This window comes from Lampris incognitus, chromosome 14 (genome assembly GCF_029633865.1).
Source record: "Lampris incognitus isolate fLamInc1 chromosome 14, fLamInc1.hap2, whole genome shotgun sequence".
NCBI classification, from domain to species: Eukaryota; Metazoa; Chordata; class Actinopteri; order Lampriformes; family Lampridae; genus Lampris; species Lampris incognitus.
Genome location: NC_079224.1, coordinates 25,509,476 through 25,535,601, shown reverse-complemented (window position 1 = coordinate 25,535,601; position 26,126 = coordinate 25,509,476). Strand labels below are relative to the sequence as shown.

Below are 26,126 nucleotides of genomic sequence, written 5' to 3'. Positions count from 1 at the left end.
GTAATATATACTGCTGTGAAAAATAAAGAATTAAAAAAAAAGTTTAACTGAACCAATTATCCATTTGAAGCATTAGAGATTAAAAATTTCACTCAGATCCATACACAACAATGTATAACCTTACTCAGATTTACCCAGAGCATCAATCCATTATGCACATTTGACTTGGCTGATTACCATACAGCACTATAGAGATGCATGTAGCGGTAACATTGGAGATGATCTATATACGGAGGTAATACATCACCAACTACCTACACCCGAGACTGGGACACTTACCCAGACCATGTGATGCACAGTGTAGACGTCACTGTCTCCCATGTAGACTCTGATAGCTCGCAAGGCGAAACCAAACCTCTTCCCAGAGCTGTGGATGACCACGGGGGGCCTGAGGCAGCTGATGCTGAGGGAGAGGTCACGGCTGGGCGATGAGTCTCTGGATGAGGGATTGGAGGAAAGAGACAGGGACGACTTGGGGCTTGTAGGGGGACCTGCTGAGTCGTCTGGATGGTGAGGATGAAGATAATTGGAGAAAATGTTATTGGTTGATTACTGTTCAAAAGAGAAAAAAAATCTGTATTGTATGTATTCACAATGTTATAGTAACATGTACTTAGTATTACGGTTCTGAAAAAGATCTGTACAGCTAATTTTCATGTTGATTCCTTTCATGTTCAAGTTTTCTTTTGTCTCCATTGTAAGCATCTGGATAATACAGTCAACAATGATTGGAAAAATTGATATCATTCTGTGGGAGGTAGGGATTGGTGTGGCCTTTAGTTTGGGGGCAGATAAGGTTTAGGAATGCTTCATCGGGGCAGTAAGAAACACCTATTCATACTGACCTCTCAGCTTGTGTGCGCGCGCACGTTTGTATGTGTATGTGTGTGTGTGTGTTTTAGACTGAGAAGAAGAGCCAGGGGATGGGCTGACTCACTGGATTGTGCATTGAACAGTTTATGAGAACCGTTGAACTATTTATAAACTCTGAAAAGGGAATTATTAAAGTCTGAATTAATACAGACAATGAATATGATTTAATTGACTGCTAGGCTCTAATGATTTGTTGTGAAAGTAACTCAAACGCAAATCAAAGTTCTTAGCATGTCCTTTCATTGTGATGCCTGAACCTGAACCTTATCCCTCGCGCATTTTAAATTGAAGTAAAATATTTAAACAATAGAGAATCAAACTAAACATAACCGAAGTAAGTGGAGAATCCTTATGACATTAGACCACATTTCTCACTGTCCACAGCAGTAGCCCTAATCTGCAATTTATTGTTTGTGAGATTAATTGCAAAAATAGGTTCTAACTAGCTGTAGAGGGCACTGTAAATACACAAATAAAGTCTCAGCAAACAGTCCATGGATATAAAAAAACAAGAAGGTAATCTGTGATGACCTCTTGACATGTTACATTGCACATCATTAGATTATGCAATTATTTTATCTTAAGTACACAAATTATAGATATATCCTCTACCTGGAGTAATGATGAGGGAGAGACCAGAGACTGAGGCTGACTTGGGGACTTTACAGCTTGTGGGGGGTCTGGGTTTTTCTGGTGTCTCCAGCTGGTGGGCAATGCGTCGAGATGCCCCTCTCCGATAGGAAGGCCTGGTACCTGTGCTATTGCTCCGGAGACGGATCCGTCGTAGGTTGGACACCATCCCGTCTGAAAGCAGGAAAGTGCATGATTAAGTTTAGATGTGCAGACAATAACCTGACTGAGGTCCTTATCAACAGCCTGATTCACCTGCTCACACAACTTTTGCAAAAAATAAAAAAGAATCAAATTCTGGTTTATACGCAAAGCAGCACAGCCTGAATAATGATTATAAATGATGAACGCAACTTATACACCGTGACCTCAACATGCGCTAGATTTCTTTTGTAGCCGTGTCAATTTTGGTAAGAATATCAGAATATATTAAGCATGAGAACACTTTCAGAAATACTGAGATTATTTCTTCACCTTTTGTTCTGTGTGAACAGTGACTCTTAATGCACCAGATGAATGTCTACTGTCACGCTTCAAATGCTGGAAAGTGTCCGAAAGCATTGTGAAAACTCCCATTGAGAGTAGTAGTACAATTAAAAGGTGCTGTCATGTCCAAACAGCCTAACTTATATTGAAATACTCCACGTTTTCATCATAAATAAGCTTACTCCAGCAAAGCTATCGTGAGCGGAAAGAAAAGTTTACGTGGTCATGTCTTCCTTAAACCATTAATTTAATCAGGCTAACATCATACAGGTATATTTGGCATGTAAGAAACAATAGTCATTCAGTTCTGTATTGGTGTGTGTTCCACTTTTGCAAAAACTAAATCAAAGATACGGTATAATTTAAAAAGACTGGAAAAAAAGGCAAGCAGCACAAAAAAGACGTGTATGTTTCTAATCTATTTAGCCAACTGTGTTTTTTGTTTGTGTGTGTTGTTTGTTAGTGAGTCTTTACCCTCCTCCTCAGCAGAGATGGCGAAACGGGGCATGGTGTCGAGACTCTGGGTGCTGTTCATCACCAGTGGGCTGGCACTGCGCTCCGACTGGGAGGAGCTGGAGGAGGCCCGAGGGCGCAGACTGCAGACAAATGAAATCAAACCAAAACCTTCAATGATACTCTTGAATGGGGGAACATTTGAGCCATGCCCAGAATTAGGCAGCATCCCTATTGAGAACGCTTTGAAATGCTTTTTGCTCTGAAGTATAGCTTTGTCGAGTTATGGGCAGGCAGTCATGTTTTCCTTCTTTACAACGACTGAATGGGAACACATGGTGGCGTTCAATACACAGGGAAAAGAAAAAAAAAAAGAAAAAGGGATCAGTTGCCGGATTCAAAAGACGTGCTCAAATAACGTCAGCGTGCCAGAGACGAGCATGTTTTTCTTTTTTTTTCCAGTTCTAATATCAGTGGTTTTGGCATCACGTGTTTGTCACAACAGCAACTGTTGTTTGGGCCTGAGGCTGTGACAGTCCCGCAGCTGACATCTGTTAGGAAACTAGAAAATGAAGCAGCTCTTTCTACATCTCTTTTTTTAACCTCAACAAGTCCTTATTTTAGCTTTATAATGTGCATAAAAATAGGGCTGGATGATACAGACAAAATCGAATATCGTGACATTATTGACCAAATACCTCGGTATGTTATTTTGATGATATTGTAGCGATGACTATTGGTGCTCTCACAAAATATTTACACAATAACATTTTTGATAAATACTCATTAATAATGTGGATATTATGTCCAAACAGGTAGAGACAAAAAAATAAGAGCTAGAATGGTCTAATAAGGTCAGAAAATCCTCTGAACTTATTAACTCTTTACTGTAATTTAGCCTTTAAAAACAGGAAAAGACAATACTTTGATATCCAAAATCCCCGATGATATCTAGTCTTTTATTGTGATATTGATATAATATCGATATATTGCCCAGCCCTGCATTTAAATAAACATAAAAACACTAGTAATTCCCATCTTCGCAACCAGCAGGTTTTAAGTTCATGGGGAAGGATTTTATTCAGAAATGGCGTGAATCTAATTTATGGAGAGAAAAAAAAAACCCAAAATAACTACATCCTCAAAAATGGCAATAGCTCATAAAATAGATTAGGTGTTAAGACTTTGATATGCCATCGTGGAAATTCCCCCCCCCCCCACATCTGCCTGCTCCTTGCACTCACCTCCCCCTGTGTCCATCCGTCCTCTTGTCTCCTCCTGTTGTCGTCTGTCTGAATCCCTCTCCCAGACAGACCATTCCTCGACCTTCCCACCGCTCCTCCTTCTCCTCGCTGTGGCTGCGCTCGGATGACGACAGACTCTGGTTGGATGGCGTGGAGGTCGACAGGTGCTCTGTGCTGCTGTACACCTGCAGTGAGGGTAGGGTAAAAGGGAAAATAATTCTCTGTCTTACATCCATTATGTTTTCCCCCACGACTTAACCGGGCCATATGAATGTCTGAATTGAGAATGCAGAGCAATATTTGGTTTCGGTGACCCATAAACATGCAAAGCATAAGTCTATTTGCAGAAACACTTTGCTTCCTTTTTGTTGCAAGGCAACATCTTATACAAAATTTAGATGACTCATTTTAAGTGAGAAATCCAAAGGGAGTCTTTCAAATTCGGTGGTATCATTCGTAAGTGAAATAGAACAAGGGACGCTGCCTTTGAAAAAAAGACTTATGGAAGCCAAACCTTGCTGAAGCGATGAGCCACAGAGGAAAACTGGCGAAGCTCCAGGAACGACTCTTCATCATTGGTCTCGTCATCCTCATCTGAGCCCAAGTGGCAATACCGCTCTGACCGGGCTGAAGGGACACACAGATAACAAACACACATCACCAACTGGGAAAAACTGCTCCCTGGCATGGCTGTGAATCAAGTCTCTGCCCCACAAAAAACCATCAAAACTACTGCCAATCCTAAAAATTAATGTGCTGGTGTCATCATATCCAAGCTTCTTCTAAAATCTTTTTTTTCCCCAGTGTAGTTCAGACTTATTAATAATCAGCAACAGAACACTATGGACTGTTAAATTGCTACCTAGATGCCATTTAATGCCAAAGCAGTTGATTCACAAAGCTACCTGCATCTGACCAGCAAACTTTTCAGGCTAAGAGTGGTTGAAAGTTGGTGTGCCACTTACTTTCCAAGCAATGGTTGTACACCTGTGTCTCTGTATGTGTGAGAAATAACATGTGTGTGTGTGTGTGTGTGTGTGTGGTGTGTGCGCTCATGCGTACGTGTGTGTGAAGACACAGGCCAATTCTTATATTCTAGTCAGGCTGTCACATTTTAAATACTGTGCTGTCCTTTGTTGCCAGCTGAGAGGCACATAAAAATGTGTAAGTGTTTATATGCATTGGCAGAGAACCAGGTTAGTCTGCCACCTACTGTCAAAGTAACTGGTGTCATCTTCAGTCTCCAGCTGAGGTATGAACTCAGCCTTCTGCCGCAGCAGACCATTCCAGTCTAGACCCAGGAAAAACATGTGCATCTTCACTTCGGTGGTTCCCCCTAAAGAAGACAAAAAAATAAATAAATAAAATGTTGCATTATGTGAACTGCTGGGCTGGCTATGAGCTTATCCAAAGCCTATTTGTGGACTTTGGACTCTCTTGGCCAGATTGTATTTCCCTTTGCCTAGAGTATGAGAATGTAAATATATGTTATAAATGTGTGTATCTCTAGACTTTGTCTCTCTTGGTTGTTATTTCACTTTGTATTTGAGAACGATGAGCAAAAAAGACAAAAATGGTGTCTTTTCATCAATATGCGACATACCAAAGGGGAACATCTTTGGAGTTCTCAGTAGTTGTACCTGTTACCCATGTGCAAGTATATAGAAGTATGCATGGAGATAGACTTGTATTTAAATGTGCAGAAAAACAATGAATGAGTCTTCCATTCTATCCATCAATCTAGTCAGCAGTTGGTCTGTCTGTATTGCTGGGACCAGGGCCAGAGCACTACAGAGGGGCTTTGTCTCAAAAGTCAGTCTGCTAACATATATATCTATCCGTCCATGAAATCTATCCATCATTCTATTCCTGTTTTTACAATCAATATCACTATTAGTATTACTATCATTATAAGTATTATCATTTTTATTATCAATATTAATATTATTATTATTATCAGAAGTAAGGATGTCATGGGCGTCCGGGTAGTGTAATGGTCTATTCCTTTGCCTACCAACATCGGATCGCTGGTTCGAATCTCCGTGTTACCTCCAGCTTGGTTGGGCATCCCTACAGACACAATTGGCCGTGTCTGCGGGTGGGAAGCCGGATGTAGGTATGTGTCCTGGTCGCCGCACGAGCGCCTCCTCTGGTCGGTCGGGGCACCTGTTTGGAGGGGAGGGGGAACTGGGGGAATAGCATGATCCTCCCACACGCTACATCCGCCGGTGAAACTCCTCATTGTCAGGTGAAAAGAAGCGGCTGGCGATGCCACATGTATCGGAGGAAGCATGTGGTAGTCTGCAACCCTCCCCGGATCAGCAGAGGGGATGGCGCAGCGACCAGGACAGCTTGGAAGAATGGGGAAATTGGCCGGATACAATTGGGGAGAAAAAGGGAGGAAAAATCCAAACCAAAAACAAACAAAACAAAACAAAAAGTAAGGCTGTCACCAACCTGTCCCCAGGCGCTCCAGAGGGCTCTGTCTCAGCAGTCTGGTGATCAAATCTTGGGCATCAGCTGGCAGGGCATCCTCTCCCTCTGGCCAGATGATCTCATCTGGGGCAGAAAGAATTACCGGTGATTCAATCGAGTAATTTAACAGCTAGCTGGAATAAATCCCCCAGGAAACAAAAGTTTAAGTTACAAACCTAAAGGCCGTGTTTTTTGTTGTTGTTTTGTTTTTGTTTTTTTTACTAAGATCTATGGTAATATGTATTAAATGTGGAGGGGGTGAGGGGGGGCAAATGCCAGAAACCCACCCAAAGTGAGTTGCCAGTGCTATTATGTCAGCATCTTCCTCACCATCAACCCCCACCCACCCAGGTTTACTACTAGTGCTGTAGAATCTGTTGATAAAGGTATTTCACAGGCTTGTTCTGCCATAACTGCTTGTTATCCACAACAACTTGACTTCCTTCTTTTTTACTTCCTGCAGAAGTGAAATGCCATGACATGAATAACTTCTTCCGGAAGAGTCCAATCTGACATTAACCAATGATGAGCACAACAAAAGCATTCAAGATTTGAATATTCACAGACGGGCTGTTTTCCTTAATATATCAGCAAAAGAATGCATCAAAAACTATCTTTGTTTGCGTGTTAATTTTCTGGATCACAGCTTTAACACAGTGATTGACATTCATGGCCAAAAAGAGTAAACTGAGGTTCAGATCATCTTTCTTTTTACGCAGAATACTATCTTGGATCCTGCTTTCTAGGCACTTGTGAATTTGTATGGTAGATGTCGGTGTCTTACCGTTGACTACCTGACCGAACAGTTGCTCCGGTGTGTCTCCAAAGAAAGGTACACAGCCCACCAGGAACTCATAGAGGATGATACCCATGGCCCACCAGTCCACAGGCTTCCCATAGCCCTGCCTCAGGATTACTTCTGGGGCAATGTACTCTGGTGTGCCACATACCTGCATGGAGAAAATACACAGTATGAGAAGAGTTCAGATGATAAGTCAATTTATCAGACACAGATTGATTACCGTATGCAGAGACTTGATGTTTCAAAAGGGAGAGAGATATGCAAAGTGTGAGGCAGCAAGAAAGAGAGAAAGAATGAATGAATGGAGGAGATATAGGTAATAGTAATAGCACATGTCACTTTAAGAAGAGAAGAGAAGAGAAGAGAAGAGAAGAGAAGAGAAGAGAAGAGAAGAGAAGAGAAGAGAAGAGAAAAAAAGAGAAGAGAAGAGAAGAGAAGAGAAGAGAAATGCAGACTGACTTGTTTGTCTATAAACTCCCTGGTATCTTTCTCAATGTGTCCTTCATACAAGTTGGTAGTCATGTTCATTAGACCAATCTTCGACAGGCCAAAGTCCGTCAGCTTAATGTGGCCCATTGATGTGATCAGCAAACTACATTGGAAGGAAACACATCAATGTTTCACTGATCAACAGCCAACCACAAAACAAAGACTCAAGTTTAAGAAAAAGACCTCAAAATGTTGCAAGTTTTTGAAAATTCACCTCACAGTTGGAAAAACAAAGCCAGCTCATTCTATTAATGAAAAAGCCTTAGTGCAATTAAGACTGCCTAAAACCTGAGATTGAGGGGGGGAAAAAACCGCTCTTTAAACTGAGAGTCAAGTGACAGTAAATTATGGTTGACATTTAGTTTGACATTTGGAGAGACGGGTTAAGGACTCACTTGTCAGGTTTGAGGTCTCTGTGTACAATGCCGTAGTTATGAAGGTATTCTAAAGCCAGGACTGTCTCAGCAAAGTACATCCGGGCCATGTCCACAGGTAAAGGACCAATGTTCTTCAATAGGTTGGCACAGTCACCACCTGGAGGCAAGAGGAAGCCTTTAGACTAGTAATGACAACTACAATGTCATCTGTATATGCCCTGTGTGTGTGTGTGTGTGTGTGTGTGTGTGTGTGTGTGTGTGTGTGAGTGAGTGTGGTAGATGTGCTTTATTTAGGAAATTTAAATTGATTTAAACTAAGAGTTATGCCTGGTAAAATCAAATCATTAAAATCAACCTGGCAAGCAAACCAAACACTAAGACTTTATTGATATATGTACACACATTTACATCTAAGCATACATGACTGCGTGTGCAGTAGTGATGCACGGGTTGCCCCAAAGTTTGCAGGACCTGCTGTTTTACCTGCAGCACCTGTGGGTTCAGGTCGAAAAATACTTTGTTGGTGAAGTTTGAGTGGGTTGTGGCCAGGTCAGGTTTATTCAAAGAAAAACATATATTCTTAGATTATCGATATAAATAAATCTGCAATTCATATCCTAAACTACCTAAGCTGTTTTCATTTGGGTGATTTATTCTTATCGGTTTAGACCTGCCTAAGCATCCTATGCATCCAAAACACATACACAGTTGTCCGTTTCCATTTTTTCAGCTGTTTTGATTGCACAATATTTTACAGTAGCACAATACGTTCAGGGTGTCCCCCCAACTTTGCAACAGACAAAACGAAATGCAACAAACTTGCTTCAGATGCGCTGATCAGGCACACCGATTCATTTCAATTCCATTACACACATGACACCGCAGTTTAGAGCAACAAACAAGAAATTTCCATCAAAATTTCTCCAGGCTTAGACAATTGTTCGTTTTATTGTTGAGTTAGTCTCTTTATAGCTTAATGGTCAATCAAATGAGCATATCTGATCTGTTCAATTCGTAACACACACATATATGCACACAGACAATAAGCCTACATAGTTTTTTTCTGTTTCAAAAATATGCCTAAATACTAAGAAAAGATCCATTCCGGTAGCCTAAGCATATGGTATAGGCTAGTCTACCATTTATGTTAGCCTAAAAAACAGGCTAAATTTATGAGTAGGAAAAGACTTTTTTCCCCCAAAGCATTTTTCAAAAAGCGGTTTTGAAATAGCGGGTCACAGATCCACCGACGTTCATTTGCCAACCACAGACTGGGTTGCAGGCAAGGCTGTTAAAACTGCAAGTGGGCGGGGTGCCTCCATAGCCGAATAGTTACGGCGCATACCACATGGCCACATGGTCACAACTGTCACCAGTTAAATTCCAGCCGATGACCTTTGTTGCATGTAATACCCCTCTCTCCTCTCTCTCTCTCTCCAATTTCCTGTCTGACTCTTCACTGTCACTGTCTAATAAAGGTAAAAAAAATACCCAGCATAAATAAATAAACTTCTAGTGGGTTGGGGTGGCTCCAGAGCTGACCTGCGCATCACAAGTGTGCAGATGTGTACAAACCAACCCTACCTTCCACATACTCCATGACCATACACAGGTGCCTCCTTGTCTCAAAGGAGCAGAACATGGAAACCACAAAAGGGTTCTCTGCAAAGGTCAGGATGTCTCGTTCCACAAACACCTGCTGTATCTGGTTCCTCAACATCAGGTTCTGCCGGTTGATCTTCTTCATGGCAAAGCGCTGACGGGTTTCCTTGTGACGCACCAGAAAAACAGCCCTGGAGGGCAGGATGGGGAGAGGGGAGACAGACAAGGGTTTGGATTAATAGGAGGGGTCAGAGAGAGAGAGGGGTGAGTATGGACGAGGAAAAATAACTTGATGACTCTCTAAAATCATCACGGACGTCAGCCCAAAAGGAAAAATAACAATATGTCCCTGACTGATTCCAAATGTAAACAGGGAATATGTTCAACATGTCCTCATTTCGGTTTCCATTCCGCTTTTATTACGCTCTCTGTGGCTGCTACAAAGGGACTGAGTCAGTCAAATCCAAACAAAGAAGTCTGTCTTACTCACCCATAGGCGCCGTTGCTAATGAGTTTGATGGTCTCAAAGTCACTCTCCAGTGGTTTCCTCCGTGGAGGGGTGCAGACCGCTCGGCCCTGAGTCACACATACACACACACGCACACGCACACATACACACACATACAAAGAAAAATACAAAACCAAGAAAAGAACAGGAACTTAGTTGCTGTGCTGCCAGTGATTCATCCAAAATGTGAAAAGGAGAGTGGAAGCTGTGTGCACAAAGTCTAGCATTTGATAAGATAAACATGCTGTTTGTGACGAAACAAGAAAAGCAGCACAAATCAATGAAAATACAAAAATGGTATTGTTTCCTCGACCCATACTTATATACAAATAATCTTGACCAGTGGGTGCAGGCAGCATAGCTTTGCTTCACATCACGATCCATTGAATTTCTTTGAATTATAAGTCACTGTTTTCAGTATGGGTTTAATCCAATATGCTGCAACGCTTTATCATTTTGTAAGTTACTGGAAATGGTTCCTCACCACTAACCATCCCTTCCTACTCAGATGCAAATTCTCTCCCATTACAATTGATCAACCATTGCCATTGTTTAACCCCTGCCTGGCAGGTTTGGTGGCCCTCTTACCTCTCCAGTGTCATCAGGCTCTTTGATGCCTGCCCCGTGCCCTGGGCTAGTCTGCTCCAGGTTGACCATCTCTGTAACAGGGGGAGAGAGACCAGTTCACAGTCTGAAGCCTGATGAAGATGGTGAATCCTTGAAGTTATGATGATGCTTCTGGTTGAAATGTAATATTAAATGAGGTACAGTTTACCACTCATGGGATGTCTTCCTAGATCTATGTAATACTTGTACAGAGATATTTAACTAACTAATAATTTAATGATAATTAATATTTAACTAAATAAGTTCAGACAATGTCACTGTGCATCCAATGGCAAGAGGTAGTTTTTGCACATCTATGTAGTTGCCAGGTGTGAATAGGGGAAGCACTGCGATTGCACTTTTATTTTCATGTGGGTGATTGATTCTTTAATGCAACGCAGGTACATTTACATCTGTATTTTCTATGGTTTTTCTTCCACCCAATTACAATCTGATCACCTAGGTTGCATGTTCACACCAGGCATAAAGGGCCTCACTAGCCAAGCATTAATTGTTATCTTTAATTGTTATCTAGTCAATTATTTTCCCATTAACTTCGTTTCCAAAATGCAAGTCCACCAGACCAATAAAAAATTAACTTTCCTCCACAAGTACGTGGACGCACCTTCTAATTAGTGGGTTCAGCTATTTCAGCCACACCCATTGCTAACAGGCGCATAAAATCAAGCATACAGCCATGCAGCATAGACAAACATTGGAATGGGTCAGAATGGGTCATAACTGAAGAGCTCAGTACGTGGCACTGTCACAGGATGCCACCTTTCCATCCATCAGTTGGTCAAATTTTTGTCCTGCTAGATCCCAGTCAACTGAAAGTCTGTTATTATGAAGGGGAAAAGTCTTGGAGCAACAACAGCTCAGCCGTAAAGCAGTAGGCCACACAAGCTCAAAGAACAGGACCGCCAAGTGCTGAAGTGCGTAAAAGTCATCCATCCTCAGTTGCAACACTCACTATTGAGTACCAACTGCCTCTGGAAGCAGCACCAGCACAAGAACTGTTCATCAGGAGCTTCATGAAATGGGTTTCCATGACCAAGCAGCTGCACACAAGTCTAAGATCACCATGCGTAATGCCAAGTGTCAGCTGGAATGGTGTAAAGTACACTGCCATTGGACTCTGGAGCAGTGGAAATACGTTCTCTGGATTGATGAATCACGCTTCACTATCTGGCAGTCTTGTGGTTGAATCTGGGTTTGGCAGATGCCAGGAGAATGCTACCTGCTGGAACGCAAAATGCCAACTGTAAAGAGGAGAATTAATAATCTGGGGGTGTTTTTCATGGTTTGGGCTAGGCCCCTTAGTTCTAGTGAAGGGAAATCATGCTATGGCATACAATGACATTCTGGAGAATTGTGTGCTTCCAACTTTGTGGAAACAGTTGGGAGAAGGCCCTTTCCTGTTTCAGCATGACAATGCCCATGTGCACCATGGATGTATTAGAGTGGAACTGGATATGGTGCTGCCACTCAGCCTTGCAGCCAATTTTTTTCCAGTGGTCACTCGCGGTTTTGCTGCGAAAAATCCCCTGCAACCCAAAAAGCACTTTCCCCATAGACCACCATTGTTAAAGAGACGCCTGTAAAACTGTTGACAGGACACCTGCAGCTATAATCATGGTCAATTATTACTCTTTGTATTGTATATTTTTAAGCCATGGGGTTTTAATATTTTCAAAAATTTTCCAAAGCCCAGGAAATGCCCAAAAAAATCTTTTTTTTTCTGCATGACGTCATGGCTGTGTACAAGCACTCTACGAATGGTCATGTTGTGTCTCGGGAACAAGGATCTTTAACTATTGTAGCATTTAATACGATCTTACTTTTTGGAACATTATCTTTATTGTTGGTTGGTGTTGCCATTTGTATAAATACATCCATGGTTTCAAGTCCCTTAGTAGTCTTATTATGCACCCATGAAGTCCGCAAGCATATAATACATCCATGCTGTGAACAAAGTGAGGTCCATAAAGACATGGTTTGCGTTTGAGTTTTGGTGTGGAAGAACTTGACTAGCCTGCACAGAGCCCTAACCTCAACGCCATCTAATACCTATGGATGAACCGGAACACCAACTGTGAGTCAGGCCTTCTCCTCAACATCAGTGCCTGACCTAACTAATGCTCTTGTGGCTGAATGGGAGCGAATCCCCGTAACTATGTTCCAAAATCTAGTGAAAAGCCTTCCCAGAAGAAGGGAGGCTGTTAAAGCAGTAAAGTGGGTACCAACTTCATATCAATCCCCATTGTTTTGGAATGAGATGTTCAACAAGCACATATGGATGTGATGTTCAGGTGTCCACATACTTTTGGCCATTTAGTGCATCTATATGGTGAGCAGCATGATATTAGCTCCACTAGAGGGAGTTTTATAATGCCATTACTGAGTGGACCAAGGTCATGACCCACTTAGCAAAAGGGTGGAGGACTTGATGCATGGTGCCAAGCAGGGCCGGAACTACGGCTAAGGAAAATTTAAGGGGATTTCAAACCCCGGACAGTGACAGGAAGAGCCAGAGCAAGGTTGGAAGAATTCCCCAGTTGCTCCACGTCAGCATTTGTTATTACTCCCAACTTGCTTTAACCCTGTACACACCTCTACGAGTGTGCTGTAAGAAGAAGGCAGAAAAATGCAATTCAGTTCCAAGCTAGAGAGAATGATGACTATCACTGAAGTATCCACAATTCATAATGCTTCGGTGGATTCCAAAAAGAACTGATGGATGTCAAGGCAAAAGTTGGATGGGGACAAAGACACAATATGAAATCAATGTGAAACACAAAATATTGTGAAGCATAAACACATACATCAAAAACAAATGAGTTTTTTTTCCCCAATCTATCCCGTACCTTCCAGGGGGTCCCTGGTGAGGCCCAGCTGGCTGATGATGTATTTTGGTATATCGGTCTTGATGCCCTGTCCCACTTTGGCGTGGCCCTCTGCAGCCTCCAAACGGTGGTAAAACTCTTCCGGATCAAATTCCTGGAAAAGAGAAAGACATGACAAATGCTATGATTCAAACTGCATGTTGCATCACATTGTTTACTTGGATTTGGCTTAATTTAAGGCCTTTAAACGCAAACACAAATTCACGTATTGTGGAAAAAAAAACTGAGCACTTTTCTTAAAATGTGTCTTTCAGACACGGTTCTGAATACACAATTCAAAGGAACAGGAAAGTGTCCATTACCATGTCCAGAAAGCAAATTACGCTTATTCAAAATGATGCAGTGAAGCTGAAAAGGTTATGTACACAATTCATCATTGGTGTCACTGAAGATTCAACAGAAATACAGCGGTCACAACAGAAACAGGTAGGAAAAAAGATGTCTCTGCAGTTAGAATCGCGCTAGACCTGAAAATAATAATGTAAAAAAAAAAATGAGCACAGGGTTCTCCAGCAAGGCTTACAAAATTAGAGGACTGAAGGGGAATTTAAGGAGGCTAAATTAGGGACTTGCAGTCTTGCACCTATAGCCTAGACACCACCGTTGAAGTACTGATGGTAAGAAGTTTGATGCTGTAGCCTGAGGAGTAAGTTCAACATTATTATTACAGTAACCAACAGTGCAATTACTACAGCATATCATTAATGTGTATGAGTCATCTGGGGTGACTGTCTTTCTGTACCAGCTGAAATCAGTAGCTCTTTCCTGATGACACGCATGTTAAAATCCTGTCAGTGTGGTATATATTATCCCTACTGTTTCATTCGTGTCTTACCAGACACTCCAGGAGCCTTGCAGGTCTGGAGATGATTATGAGAATCTTCTTCACCAGTTTGATGATGATGGTCACCTCTTCACTCTCTGAACGCTCATATGCCTGATCGGGAAAGACAAGGGATAATGTTATTAAATTGACTTAATCCTGTGTGTGTGTGTGTGTGTGTGTGTGTGTGTGTGTGTGTGTGTGTGTGTGTGTGTGTGTGTGTGTGTGTGTGTGTTGGGGTTGCACAGGTTATGCGACGTTAATTAAAGAGGGCATAAAATCAAAAAGGAGGCAAAAAGGTTTTTAAAAAAAAGACAAGGTGTTTTTTTTCCTCCCTTCCTTGAAATCAACGTAACAAATGGTGATTCTGATGTTGAGGTCATGATGCCTTGAAGAGTTTGTGCTGAGCCCTAACATGTTCACCAGAAACAATGTTGACACAGAGGGACAGCTTTTCAGAAGAGTTGTCACTGTTTCACTTAGGGGCTAGCAGAGGCCAGCAACAACTTAGTTTATAAATGCAGGACTGAAGGCTTTATCAGCCAACTGACACTGTGGCTGTACTGCAAAATCTTTGCTGCCAACCTGACACATAACTAGTAAAATACTGTGATGCATGTAGATTTATGTCTGTGTGTGCATATATGTGTGAGTGAGAGAGAGGAACAGGCAGAAAAAGGAGATTAAAACAATGGCTAGTCCTATTGCTGAGTGAACTTAACTTTTGCAGAGTTTAGGGGGACGTGATCTGGAAGAAGACAGGGCTGAAATTCTGCATCATGGGATGAGAGCCAACTGTAGGGCCATTATAAAAGTCAATGTTCCTACAGAAACTAAATTATACGAGACATCCACTTCCCAGAAAGCCAGAAATCCTACTGGCAAGCTTCCAGAGTTAGAAAGAGAAAAACCCTCTAGAGCCTGTGTCCACAGCACAGAAAGATTAGCAACTGTATAGGGAGAGGTATTTGCTGGACAGAATTTTTTCCTGTGAACAGTTATGTAATAAATCATTACGTAATTAATTTCTTGAGCAGGAACCAGATCTAAGTAGTTATTCACAAAATGACAAGATAATGGGCACACGAGAACTCATCAAAACAGACAATTACAATGCAATGTTTACAGCAACAGTCCTACATAATATCCCAAATGGCAGTCAAAGCTTACCAAAAGTCAGCATACCATCCACTGTCTCAGGGACAATGAACACCTTAGTATTATTCGTGTCATGGGGTGAGAGAGATGTATGAGCTCTGGCTGATAAGATATTAATACAATGCGTTCACGTTTGGAGTCCAATAGCAATACATATGACAGACGAGATGAACTGCCCACCCTACACCCCCACCTTGTTTTGCACCACCAGCTCCTTTTGCACTACTGACCTGACCAGTTTGCCTCCTCCGACTGCAGTCACCTAACCACAGCTGTTGGGACTGTATCATATTTATATTATATATATATATATACACTACCGTTCAAAAGTTTGGGATCACCCAAACAATTTCGTGTTTTCCATGAAAAGTCACACTTATTCACCACCATATGTTGTGAAATGAATAGAAAATAGAGTCAAGACATTGACAAGGTTAGAAATAATGATTTGTATTTGAAATAAGATTTTTTTTACATCAAACTTTGCTTTCGTCAAAGAATCCTCCATTTGCAGCAATTACAGCATTGCAGACCTTTGGCATTCTAGCTGTTAATTTGTTGAGGTAATCTGGAGAAATTGCACCCCACGCTTCCAGAAGCAGCTCCCACAAGTTGGATTGGTTGGATGGGCACTTCTTTGAGCAGATTGAGTTTCTGGAGAATCACATTTGTGGGGTCAATTAAACGCTCAAAATGGCCAGAAAAAGAGAACTTTCATCTGAAACTCGACAGTCTATTCTTGTTCTTAGAAATGAAGGCTATTCCATGCGAGAAATTGCTAAGAAATTGAAGATTTCCTACACCGGTGTGTACTACTCCCTTCAGAGGACAGCACAAACAGGCTCTAACAGGTACTATTTAATGAAGATGCCAGTTGGGGACCTGTGAGGCGTCTGTTTCTCAAACTAGAGACTCTAATGTACTTATCTTCTTGCTCAGTTGTGCAACGCGGCCTCCCACTTCTTTTTCTACTCTGGTTAGAGCCTGTTTGTGCTGTCCTCTGAAGGGAGTAGTACACACCGGTGTAGGAAATCTTCAATTTCTTAGCAATTTCTCGCATGGAATAGCCTTCATTTCTAAGAACAAGAATAGACTGTCGAGTTTCAGATGAAAGTTCTCTTTTTCTGGCCATTTTGAGCGTTTAATTGACCCCACAAATGTGATGCTCCAGAAACTCAATCTGCTCAAAGAAGTGCCCATCCAACCAATCCAACTTGTGGGAGCTGCTTCTGGAAGCGTGGGGTGCAATTTCTCCAGATTACCTCAACAAATTAACAGCTAGAATGCCAAAGGTCTGCAATGCTGTAATTGCTGCAAATGGAGGATTCTTTGACGAAAGCAAAGTTTGATGTAAAAAAAATCTTATTTCAAATACAAATCATTATTTCTAACCTTGTCAATGTCTTGACTCTATTTTCTATTCATTTCACAACATATGGTGGTGAATAAGTGTGACTTTTCATGGAAAACACAAAATTGTTTGGGTGATCCCAAACTTTTGAACGGTAGTGTATATATATATATATATATATATATATATACATATATGTAAATTTACAAACTCGTGCACTTTTAAATGTTCTTTTCCATTTGTCTTTTTCATCTCTGACTTTAAAATGTTATGCCTTCTTTTTTAGTGCCATTCACACTATATGGGAGTTCTCAAGTTCTCTTTTTGCTTTACCTGTACCTTGGGTCATGGAATGATAATTGAAGCGAACTAGAGGGTGCATTCAGTAGCTTGCAGATCTCCACCAGGCATATCTCCCCTTCTACGGTTAGGGACGCCCTGATCCGCTCTCAAGGATCGGGGCCGATCCAGGCATTTTTTAAGAGATCGGATCGGATCGGATTGAGCAGACAATAAGTCCGATCTTTTGTTTTGTTTGCAACACCTCCGCTCAGTCCGCTGTCACGCAGCTGTTGTAAACGGGGAGCACAATTTGCGGCAGAATCAGGAATGACCAGGATGCAGCTAAAATGTCTGAAGTGTGGCCTTATTTTAAAATAGAAACTGAATATAGCCCAACAGCCACTTGCAATGCTTGCAATGCAAGCATTTCGCGGGGCAATTTTGTAGAGCTGCGTACAATACCACTAACTTGATTAGGCACCTAAAAAAAACATGAAACGGAATTTAACGAGTTCACTGAGCTAACCAAGGCGAAGGCTGCACCGAAGCAACTCACACTGGAGGGTACTTTTAAAAAGAGAGAGAAATCTTCTCCCGGCAGCGACAAGGCCAGAAAGATAACTGAAAAGGTAGCTGAATTCATTGCTTTGGATGATCAGCCCATCACTGTGGTAGAGGACACTGGTTTTCGCCGTCTTTTGGAGCAGTTGGAGCCACGTTATGTCCTACCGTCCCGACACTACATGTCATGCACAGCCCTGGCGGAGCTGTATAACAAGGTTCGTGACCACCTACGAGGTCTTTTATCAGATGTGAAGGCTATTGCATTTACTATAGACATTTGGAGTTCTGATGTTAGCCCTATGTCACTGCTTAGCGTCACTGCTCACTGGATCGACTCCGCTTTTGAGTTGAAGTCTGCGGTACTGCATGCACATCACCTTCGCGAGTCTCATACAGCATGTCAAACAGGCACTCGGGGAGATGCTGAACATGTGGGAAATAGACAAGCAATGGGTCCATGCGATACTGCATGAAAATGCATTGCAGAGCTATTCAATTGTCAAGCATATACGTACATTGGATTGGTTATTCTAGGAAAATGTATCAGATCGGATCGGTATCGGCAGATAGCAATATTAAATGATCGGAATCGGATCGGGGCCCAAAAAACTTAATTGGGACATCCCTATCTACGGTACTTGGACTTGGCGACAAACCACCCCTTTTTTCGCCTACTGAGAAAAGGGAAAATACAGACACTGCCTGCGTATCTCCCCTTCTCCGGTGCTCGGACTTAGGTGAAAAACTAGCCGAGGCATTAGCACTCAACTGCAGTATAAAACAGGTTTTTGAAAGGTTTTGAATCACTGCAACCATGAGAGGTCCTTGATCATACAGTCATAACTGTGCAAAAAAATTATTAGGCTGACAGGCCCAGTAGCATGCAAGATTAGCAATGGACAGATACATGCACAAGTGGAGAAAAACCAGTGTTTTTACTGCCATTAGGTAAGACTTTTGCACAGCGCCCAATTCAGTTGAACGAGAAATACGGGGAATTTTTTTTTTTTTTTTAATATGCAATGCTCCGGGGCACCCGGGTAGTGTAGTGGTCTGTTCCGTTGCCTACCAATACGGGAATCGCCAGATCGAACCCTCGTGTTACCTCTGGCTTGGTCGGGGGTCCTTACAGACACAATTAGCCGTGTCTGCGGGAGGGAAGCCGGATGTGGGTATGTGTCCTGGTCGCTGCACTAGCACCTCCTCTGGTCGGTCAGGGTGCCTGTTGAGGGGGGAGGGGGAACTTGGGGGAATAGTGTGATCCTCCCATGCGCCACGTCCCCCCTGACCAAACTCCTCACCGTCAGCTGAAAAAGAAGCGGCTGGCGACTCCACATGTATTGGAGGACACATGTCGTAGTCTGCAGCCCTCCCCGAATCGGCAGAGGGGGTGGAGCAGCGACCGGGATGGCTCAGAGAGCAGGGTGATTGACCAGGTACAACTGGGGAGAAAAGGGGGGTAGAAAAAAAAGGAAAAAAAAAAGCAAAGCTCAGGCTACAAAAATAAAATAAATAAATAATAATAATAATAATAAAAATGACCAAATAAAAGCGTTTTGCCTCTCAGTCTGTGGATGCACAGCCTTCTATGGTAGGCAGAACCTCGCACAAAATGCGACCAAGTCTAATATGAACTTGCACTTTCCAAAAAAGAAAGGTTTGTAATGCGACTATTTTGGTCTAACCCATAGACTGTAAAAAAGATGTGGATGTAGCCACCATGACGTCACCCATTGGTTTGTGGACTATCATCTTGAAGTCTCAAGTTTGGCATTTTCCCTTCGCCATCTTTGTTTTTTTAAACCGGATGTGAAAATATTTGGATGAGAGGGTGGAGCTGGAGAGGAGCGAGGGATGGATCTGACGGAGAACCCGAAGACACTATGCACACCCACCTATACCTGCAACCGGACTGCACCTGGCTCTGCCGTGCAAAATCGCATTCCAAATTTATCACACACTAAGACAACAAGACCACCTCCAAATGGCTGCTTCATATGAACAATATGGTTGGTTGGTTCAGAATGCAGCTGCTAGACTACTAACTAGAACTAGCCATATGTCCCATATTACCCCTATTCTTGCATCCTTCCATTGGCTTCCTGTAAAATTCAGAATAATCTATAAGATCTCATTGATCACATTTAAAGCACTGCATGATCTTGCCCCCAGTTACATTTCTGATCTTGTCATTCCTCTTTCCACTTCCCGACCACTCCGATCCTCAAACCTCTGTCTTTTATCCAACCCCACTCCAACTGCAAAACAAAAGGTGACCGTGTGGAGTTAGAAAACAACGAGACAGGAGAGTAGACGTAGTCGAGGTAGTTTACTAGCTCCAACTTTGCATGTCATACATTCGACAACGACACTGAACTGTGTACCGGAAGCGGAAGTGCATTATCTGACCCCTCGCCTCTTCCCTTAAAGGTACACCGTCCTCTTAGGTGAATGTCTCTAGTTATATAGATGTGGGTCACCACAACCGCGCCTTTGCAGTTTTAGCCCCAAGCCTCTGGAATAATCTTCCCCAATCAATTTGCTGAATCTTAGGACTATTTTAAGCGGCTTCTAAAAACCCATCTTTTCAGGCAAGCCTTTTTATAGATCCCCATCCCTGCCTTCTGTTTTGGTTCGTTTTTAGCTTGGTCTGTCACTCCCTGTGCCATATTTTATATTCATTCAATTTATTTTATGTATTTACTCATATTTTCTGGATTGAGTGTAAAGCACTTTGTAACTGTGTGTTTTTAGAAGTGCTATATAAATGAAACTTTACTTATTTACTTACAATATTAGTGTAACTAAGAGATTTGTGGAAAGAAATAATTTTTTACATGAATAGATCGTCAACCGCACAACACCCAAAAACAAGTTCACAGCCTTTTAATGTATGCATTGCAACCACCTGTCATTCAAAGCAGACACGCCCCATCCATCCAGCCATTATCCAAGCCACTTATCCTAATCAGGGTCATGGGGATGCTGGAGCCTATCCCAGCAGTCATTGGGTGGCAGGCGGGGGAAACACCCTGGACAGGCCGCCAGGCCATCACACAGGGCTGACACGCCCACACACACACATTTATACCTAGGGACAATTTAGTAATGCCGACTCACCTGACCTACATGTCTTTGGACTGTGGGAGGAAACCGGAGCACCCAGAGGAAACCCATGCAGACATGGGGAGAACATGCAAACTCCACATAGAGGACGACCCCCAAGGTTGGACTACCCCAGGGCTTGAACCCAGGACCTTCTTACTGTGAGGCAACTGCACTAACCACTGCGCCACTGTGCCGCCCCCAGTCATTTTATTATACATCATAATACTGGAAATTAATTAATGAAATGGTACATAATTTAAATACATATATTTTTACATTTTACATATATTAAATTACATATTTTTAACACAAATGTTTGTTTGTGTTCTTTTCAGGTAATGTTTCAACAATATTTACAAATACCATCTCATTACTGCTGTTTGTAGTGACCGCAGTGAAATCCCCAATGGTTTGGGAGCTCTAAGGAAGGGCAATGGTGTTACTCAGTCATGTCACAGCTATCAAAAAAACATATAAAACAAAAAAAAAGTACTTCATATATACTTTGACAATATTTTTCTTTAGGTTTTCATTTGGAATGTAGTTTAGCCAGGGGGGCACAATACTCTTCTGTGGCAGTTAGAAGAATGAAGAAGGATCAGATTGTTATAAAACATTAGAGAGCACAAAAGAGTGTAATTTGGATTTGCGAATACCCACTGCCTACCCAGCCACTGACCTCACTGCACGTCACTGCCTATTAGAATCCAAGGGTTGTTCCAACTGAGAGAAAGTTAACACAATTTGAGAGGAACCTGTATATTCAAAAAACCACCGGTAAAGACAGGTGCAAAACATCACAGTGTTACAACCAAGGGAGTTGGTTTGTAGTATAACTGCAGTGATGAAACTGACAACATGTAGTACTTTATCTGACTAAAAAGACTCTTCAGAAGCAAAATATTGGTTATAATGATGGATTACATTTATATAGCGCATTATCTAGACAACCAAAGCGCTTCACGGTGAAGGGGGGAAACTCACCTCAACCACTACCAATGTGTAGCACCCACCTGGGTGATACACGGTAGCCATTTTGTGCCAGAACGCTCACCACGCATCAGTTTGAGGTGGAGAGGGAGGAATCATAGCGCAAATTACACATTATCAGATGGACCAGTGACCAGTTTTTGTTTTTTGTTCTTGTTTTGTCCAAATGGGTTGATTTGTTTGAGTCGATTGAGATAGATATCAGACAACGATGGCTGTAAACTGAACTTTTTATTTTCTATTATCAATGCATGAATAGTATAAGGGGGTAGGACTAGAAAAGTTCTCAACTCCTCACCCCTTTTGAACATCATCGGTATTACTTGAGTTGCTTATTTGTCGCTTATATGTTGCCGATGATTGTTTATTTGTTATTGCTTATGTTCTCTATGTTCAATAAAAAAAAATATTTTTGACTGTTCTGCAAATGGCCCCCCAGCCCTTTAACGAGGCATCTGTGGTCACCACATTGCAGTATAGGACTTTGCCTATAGCGACCCCGTATAGCAGTAGGCACGGTTCTTGCCAAGGTAACAAAGCCGCCACACCACTCAGTTACCATTACCCATCTGTGGAAATGACCGTAGGGTATAGGTGAAGAGATGATATCCAGAGCACGCATTAACAACAGGCCTAGCTGAGCTAACGCTATCATAGATGCAATCATTCCCAACAGCTGTAGGTATATGCAAAGCTGCAGTTTTTGCCCCAATTGAAACTGTGCTATGCAATCACAAAACACCGCTATCCTGCACTGAGAGAGGCAAGTGTGACAGGTGAGTGAGCATATTTCCAGCCCCAGAAAGGACAATTGCTGACTCGGGGTTAGCGAACTCTTTTTCAGATTGATGAAAAAGCCCAAAATCTGCAGATGCGACATCACTCCTTTTGTGTGACATTCCACCTGCTCCCTGGACAGTGATATTATGGCCAGATCATCCAGATACACGAGTATTTGTATTTCCCCAACTCTGCAGGGGGTTTAATGCTGCCTCGACACATTTAGTGAACATGCACATGGCTAGCGACAGCCCGAAAGGCAGAAGAAGATATTCATAGGTCCATCCATCCATTATCCAAGCCGCTTATCCCAACTGGGGTCACAGGATGCTGGAGCCTAACACAGCAGGCATTCGTAGGTGACCCCTTCAAATGCAAATCTCAGATACTGTCTGTGATTTGGAAGAACCACTATGTGAAAATAAGCATTAGTCAGATCTACTGATGTGAACCACTGCTCTAGCCCTACTGTGTTTATAATCTGCCATAATGTCACTATCTTGAACTTGAATCTTTTCAGGCAGACAGCTTGTCCCAGGTAGATGTCAATTCAGTGAGGAAAACTGGAAATATGGACCGGTAGTTTCTGGTTGTGGTCAGCACTGGGGGAAGGAAAAACCCTGCAAACCTTGCGTTTCTACTCCGGAGGTGGCAAAGGCCAGTCCACTTCCAGCTTGCTAGCAGCCCAGTGAAACAGAGCCAGAAAAGAGTTATCTGTAATGTCCTGGCTAACCTCTGCAGCAACAAAGATAGCCTAATCTGCCTGCAACTCCTCCTCCTCGTCTCTTGAAAGGCTGTAATCCAGTTGCACAATATCCTCCTCCTGATAGTCTGAAAGGAGCCCACCTGCGGTCATGAAATTTGCAGAGCATGCTGGCTACATATCGTCCATTACCTGCTCTACTTGGTTGCTCCAGGAGAGCCAATCTTCTCCACTGGCCACAGTCTCTGTATCAAATTGGGGCTGTGCAGAAATTTCCGAGAGGAGATGGTCCTCCTGCTGCACCACAGCTTGACCAAAAACCCCTTCGACAAAAATCCCACGCCGTTCAAGAGTCATCCACCTGAGCTGGCTACAGAGCGCACATGCATCAGGCTGAGTCAGTGCTCATCTAGCACGGCCGATTTCCAAACAGACCGGTTAAGCGTCGTAGAGGTCCTTCTTATGCAGAGAAAAACCACAGCTTTGAGGACAAGGACGAGTGGTAGTTTTCTTCTTGGAAGAAGAATTGTTTTGAGTTGGCTCACTCATGTTTGCTAGCTGCAGCTGTTAGTGAAGCTAAACTAGCACAGTTCAACCACCAAGATGAACAAACAAAACCAATATGCAAAAGGTTTCAACAATAGCGCTCCGTGGAAAGCTGACTCACCAATACAAGGCTGTTTTCAGACTAACCTGATGGAATCCAGTTAACTGAGTTGAATGTTTTGCTAAGTTTTCTGTTATATTTGTAAGGTGTGCTTCTTCAGGTGAAACGTGACAGAACTGAGGGATGCGGCCGGTGACGATGCTATATAGCCTGGGGGTGGGACCAGGCCATGCATCATTTGCCTTTCAGGTGTGAATAGAGGCATCTTTGGCCAGACTCAAGAGAACGTTATATCCCAAACAATATGTGTTGTACTGAGTGAATCGACTGAAAGGGAACCACTGCTCTAATGTACCATCAAAACACCAACAGTTACTGCACCACAAGATGATCAGTGTGTGTAAACTCCACAATGTCCAAAGAAGTCTCATCATGAAAGAACACGAAAACAGTCTCAAAAGATCAGAACTCCTCACCTCATGCAGCAGCTTCTCCAGCTTCTCTTGCAGTTCCATGAAGTACCTGGATGTCACCAAGCCTTTCTGGGACTTGTCCAGGCAGTCTCTGGCTAGCTCAACCAGCTGGTGCTGAATAAAGCCTAGCACGCCGTCCGCCAGAGGGAGGGCACTGCCTGGGGAGAACTCCCCAATGATGTCTAGCAGACGACCCTCCATCTGGGCTGTTGCCTGAGAAAAGTGAGGGATGAGAACCTTTTATGTGAAACAGCAAACAGGTGATAGAGGTGCTACACAAATAAAGAGCAAGTTCATTCAATTTGGCAAAAAGTGTGACAGAGTACACTCAGAAGATGCATACCAGCATTTACACCTTGACAAGTCTAAAAGCCTTTGTCAAGATCTTGAAATCTTATGGGATGGCTTAAATGGCCACTACACAGGAAATAACGAGCTATAAGAGATGCTATGATACTATAAACATATTTCAATGTATTGCATTTAGATTTTAAATGGTTCTAGTAGGACATCACAATTTAAGGCGCTGCACCCAAAGGAGTAAACTAATATCCCAAGTAATATCCAAAAAACCTTAAAAGTTTGGGTGTAACACTTTCAGCATTACAACCTGAGGAAGGTTGCTGAGATGGAAACATTGTCATCTCTAAATATTGTGTTAAAAAAGAAAAAAGGTTCCATCCATTTGATATTTCAAAATAAACTGCATTTACGTATATACCAAGTACATTTCAGTTTGACTGATAAATTTTAGCTGTATGACTGCATGATAATTAAAATAAACCCTATTGAAGTGAGGGAATGTGACAGGAGGAATCAGAAGTGCGGGAGTGAGAAGGGCTCAGGTTACCTTGGGGAAGCGCTCTTTGTAAACATGATTCATCATGACAATCTCATTGTCAAATGTCCCACAAGTTCGCCCGGGGCTGAAAAACACAAAGACATAACAGATGGGGGCAAATGTAATTCAAAGAAACAAAATGAAAAAAAAAAAATCACATAAAAAAGGGAGATATGAATGCAGACATTCCTGAGGGAAAGTACGGCAGGATGGACATTGAGTAGAGGTACAATAAGGGACACATTTTATTTTTAGCATGGTTGTGCTCTGTGTTTTGGCCTGTCTGTTCAACGTCTCCTATCATTTTGATCTTATCAGGAAACATTTGAATAAAAAAAACTGAAGCCTGTTCAGCAACATCATTAGTAAAATATGCGAGTTTCTGATGAATCTAGTGTTAACACTCTACTCTCACTAGTGTCATAAATATAGCATGTCATAAAACATATTGATTTCTCTTCAACTGTATTCATAACCACATCTGTTATGTGTTCAGGGGGTCCAGTTGCAAGTGTGCCTCTTTTTAACTGTTTATACCTTATTACAAATCAATGTGCTGTCAGCACTAACACCGTAAATAGTGACCCCCAGCATAATCACATGCTGTAAAGTTCTGTGTCGACACACAACATGACAACTTTTCTTCCATTTTAGGGGAACAGTAACAGTTGCATGTACTGTGATTGTTGAGAATGTTTTAAAGATAACATGAAATCTATACCCCCTCCTCCCTGATACGATTTCAGAGCACCATCGACAGTTGTGCATCAACTATTTCAAGGCAACTGTGAGTGACAGTGTGCCGTTATTCCAGGCTGGTTCTCGGCTGAATTACAAAACGAGGTCTTATCTAGTTACATAAATGTCCTATGCTACATAATCTATCAGTCTGACCAAACAAATCCCTGGGGTGACATTTCCTCCCTAGTCAATTGGGGTTTAAGCTGTTAGAAAATCAGATTTTCATGATCCTGCTATCTCTTAACATATGCAGT

At 42.2% G+C, this 26,126-nt stretch overlaps 1 protein-coding gene across 1 annotated transcript in view; it reads right to left on the bottom strand.

Moving 5' to 3' along the window:
* Positions 1–26,126, bottom strand: part of mast3a (microtubule associated serine/threonine kinase 3a) — a 45,598-nt gene that overhangs the window by 6,711 nt on the left and 12,761 nt on the right. Inside the window, exons 7-23 of the mRNA XM_056293741.1 lie at positions 25,141–25,216; positions 24,294–24,503; positions 14,287–14,388; positions 13,413–13,545; positions 10,528–10,598; positions 9,922–10,007; positions 9,414–9,622; positions 7,848–7,986; positions 7,423–7,555; positions 6,946–7,111; positions 6,144–6,245; positions 4,900–5,022; positions 4,201–4,313; positions 3,687–3,871; positions 2,464–2,585; positions 1,486–1,677; positions 280–503 (exon numbers count right to left, since the gene is read on the bottom strand). Of these exons, the coding sequence (XP_056149716.1) occupies positions 280–503; positions 1,486–1,677; positions 2,464–2,585; positions 3,687–3,871; positions 4,201–4,313; positions 4,900–5,022; positions 6,144–6,245; positions 6,946–7,111; positions 7,423–7,555; positions 7,848–7,986; positions 9,414–9,622; positions 9,922–10,007; positions 10,528–10,598; positions 13,413–13,545; positions 14,287–14,388; positions 24,294–24,503; positions 25,141–25,216 (2,386 nt within the window). The remainder of the gene's footprint in view (positions 1–279; positions 504–1,485; positions 1,678–2,463; positions 2,586–3,686; positions 3,872–4,200; positions 4,314–4,899; positions 5,023–6,143; positions 6,246–6,945; positions 7,112–7,422; positions 7,556–7,847; positions 7,987–9,413; positions 9,623–9,921; positions 10,008–10,527; positions 10,599–13,412; positions 13,546–14,286; positions 14,389–24,293; positions 24,504–25,140; positions 25,217–26,126) is intronic.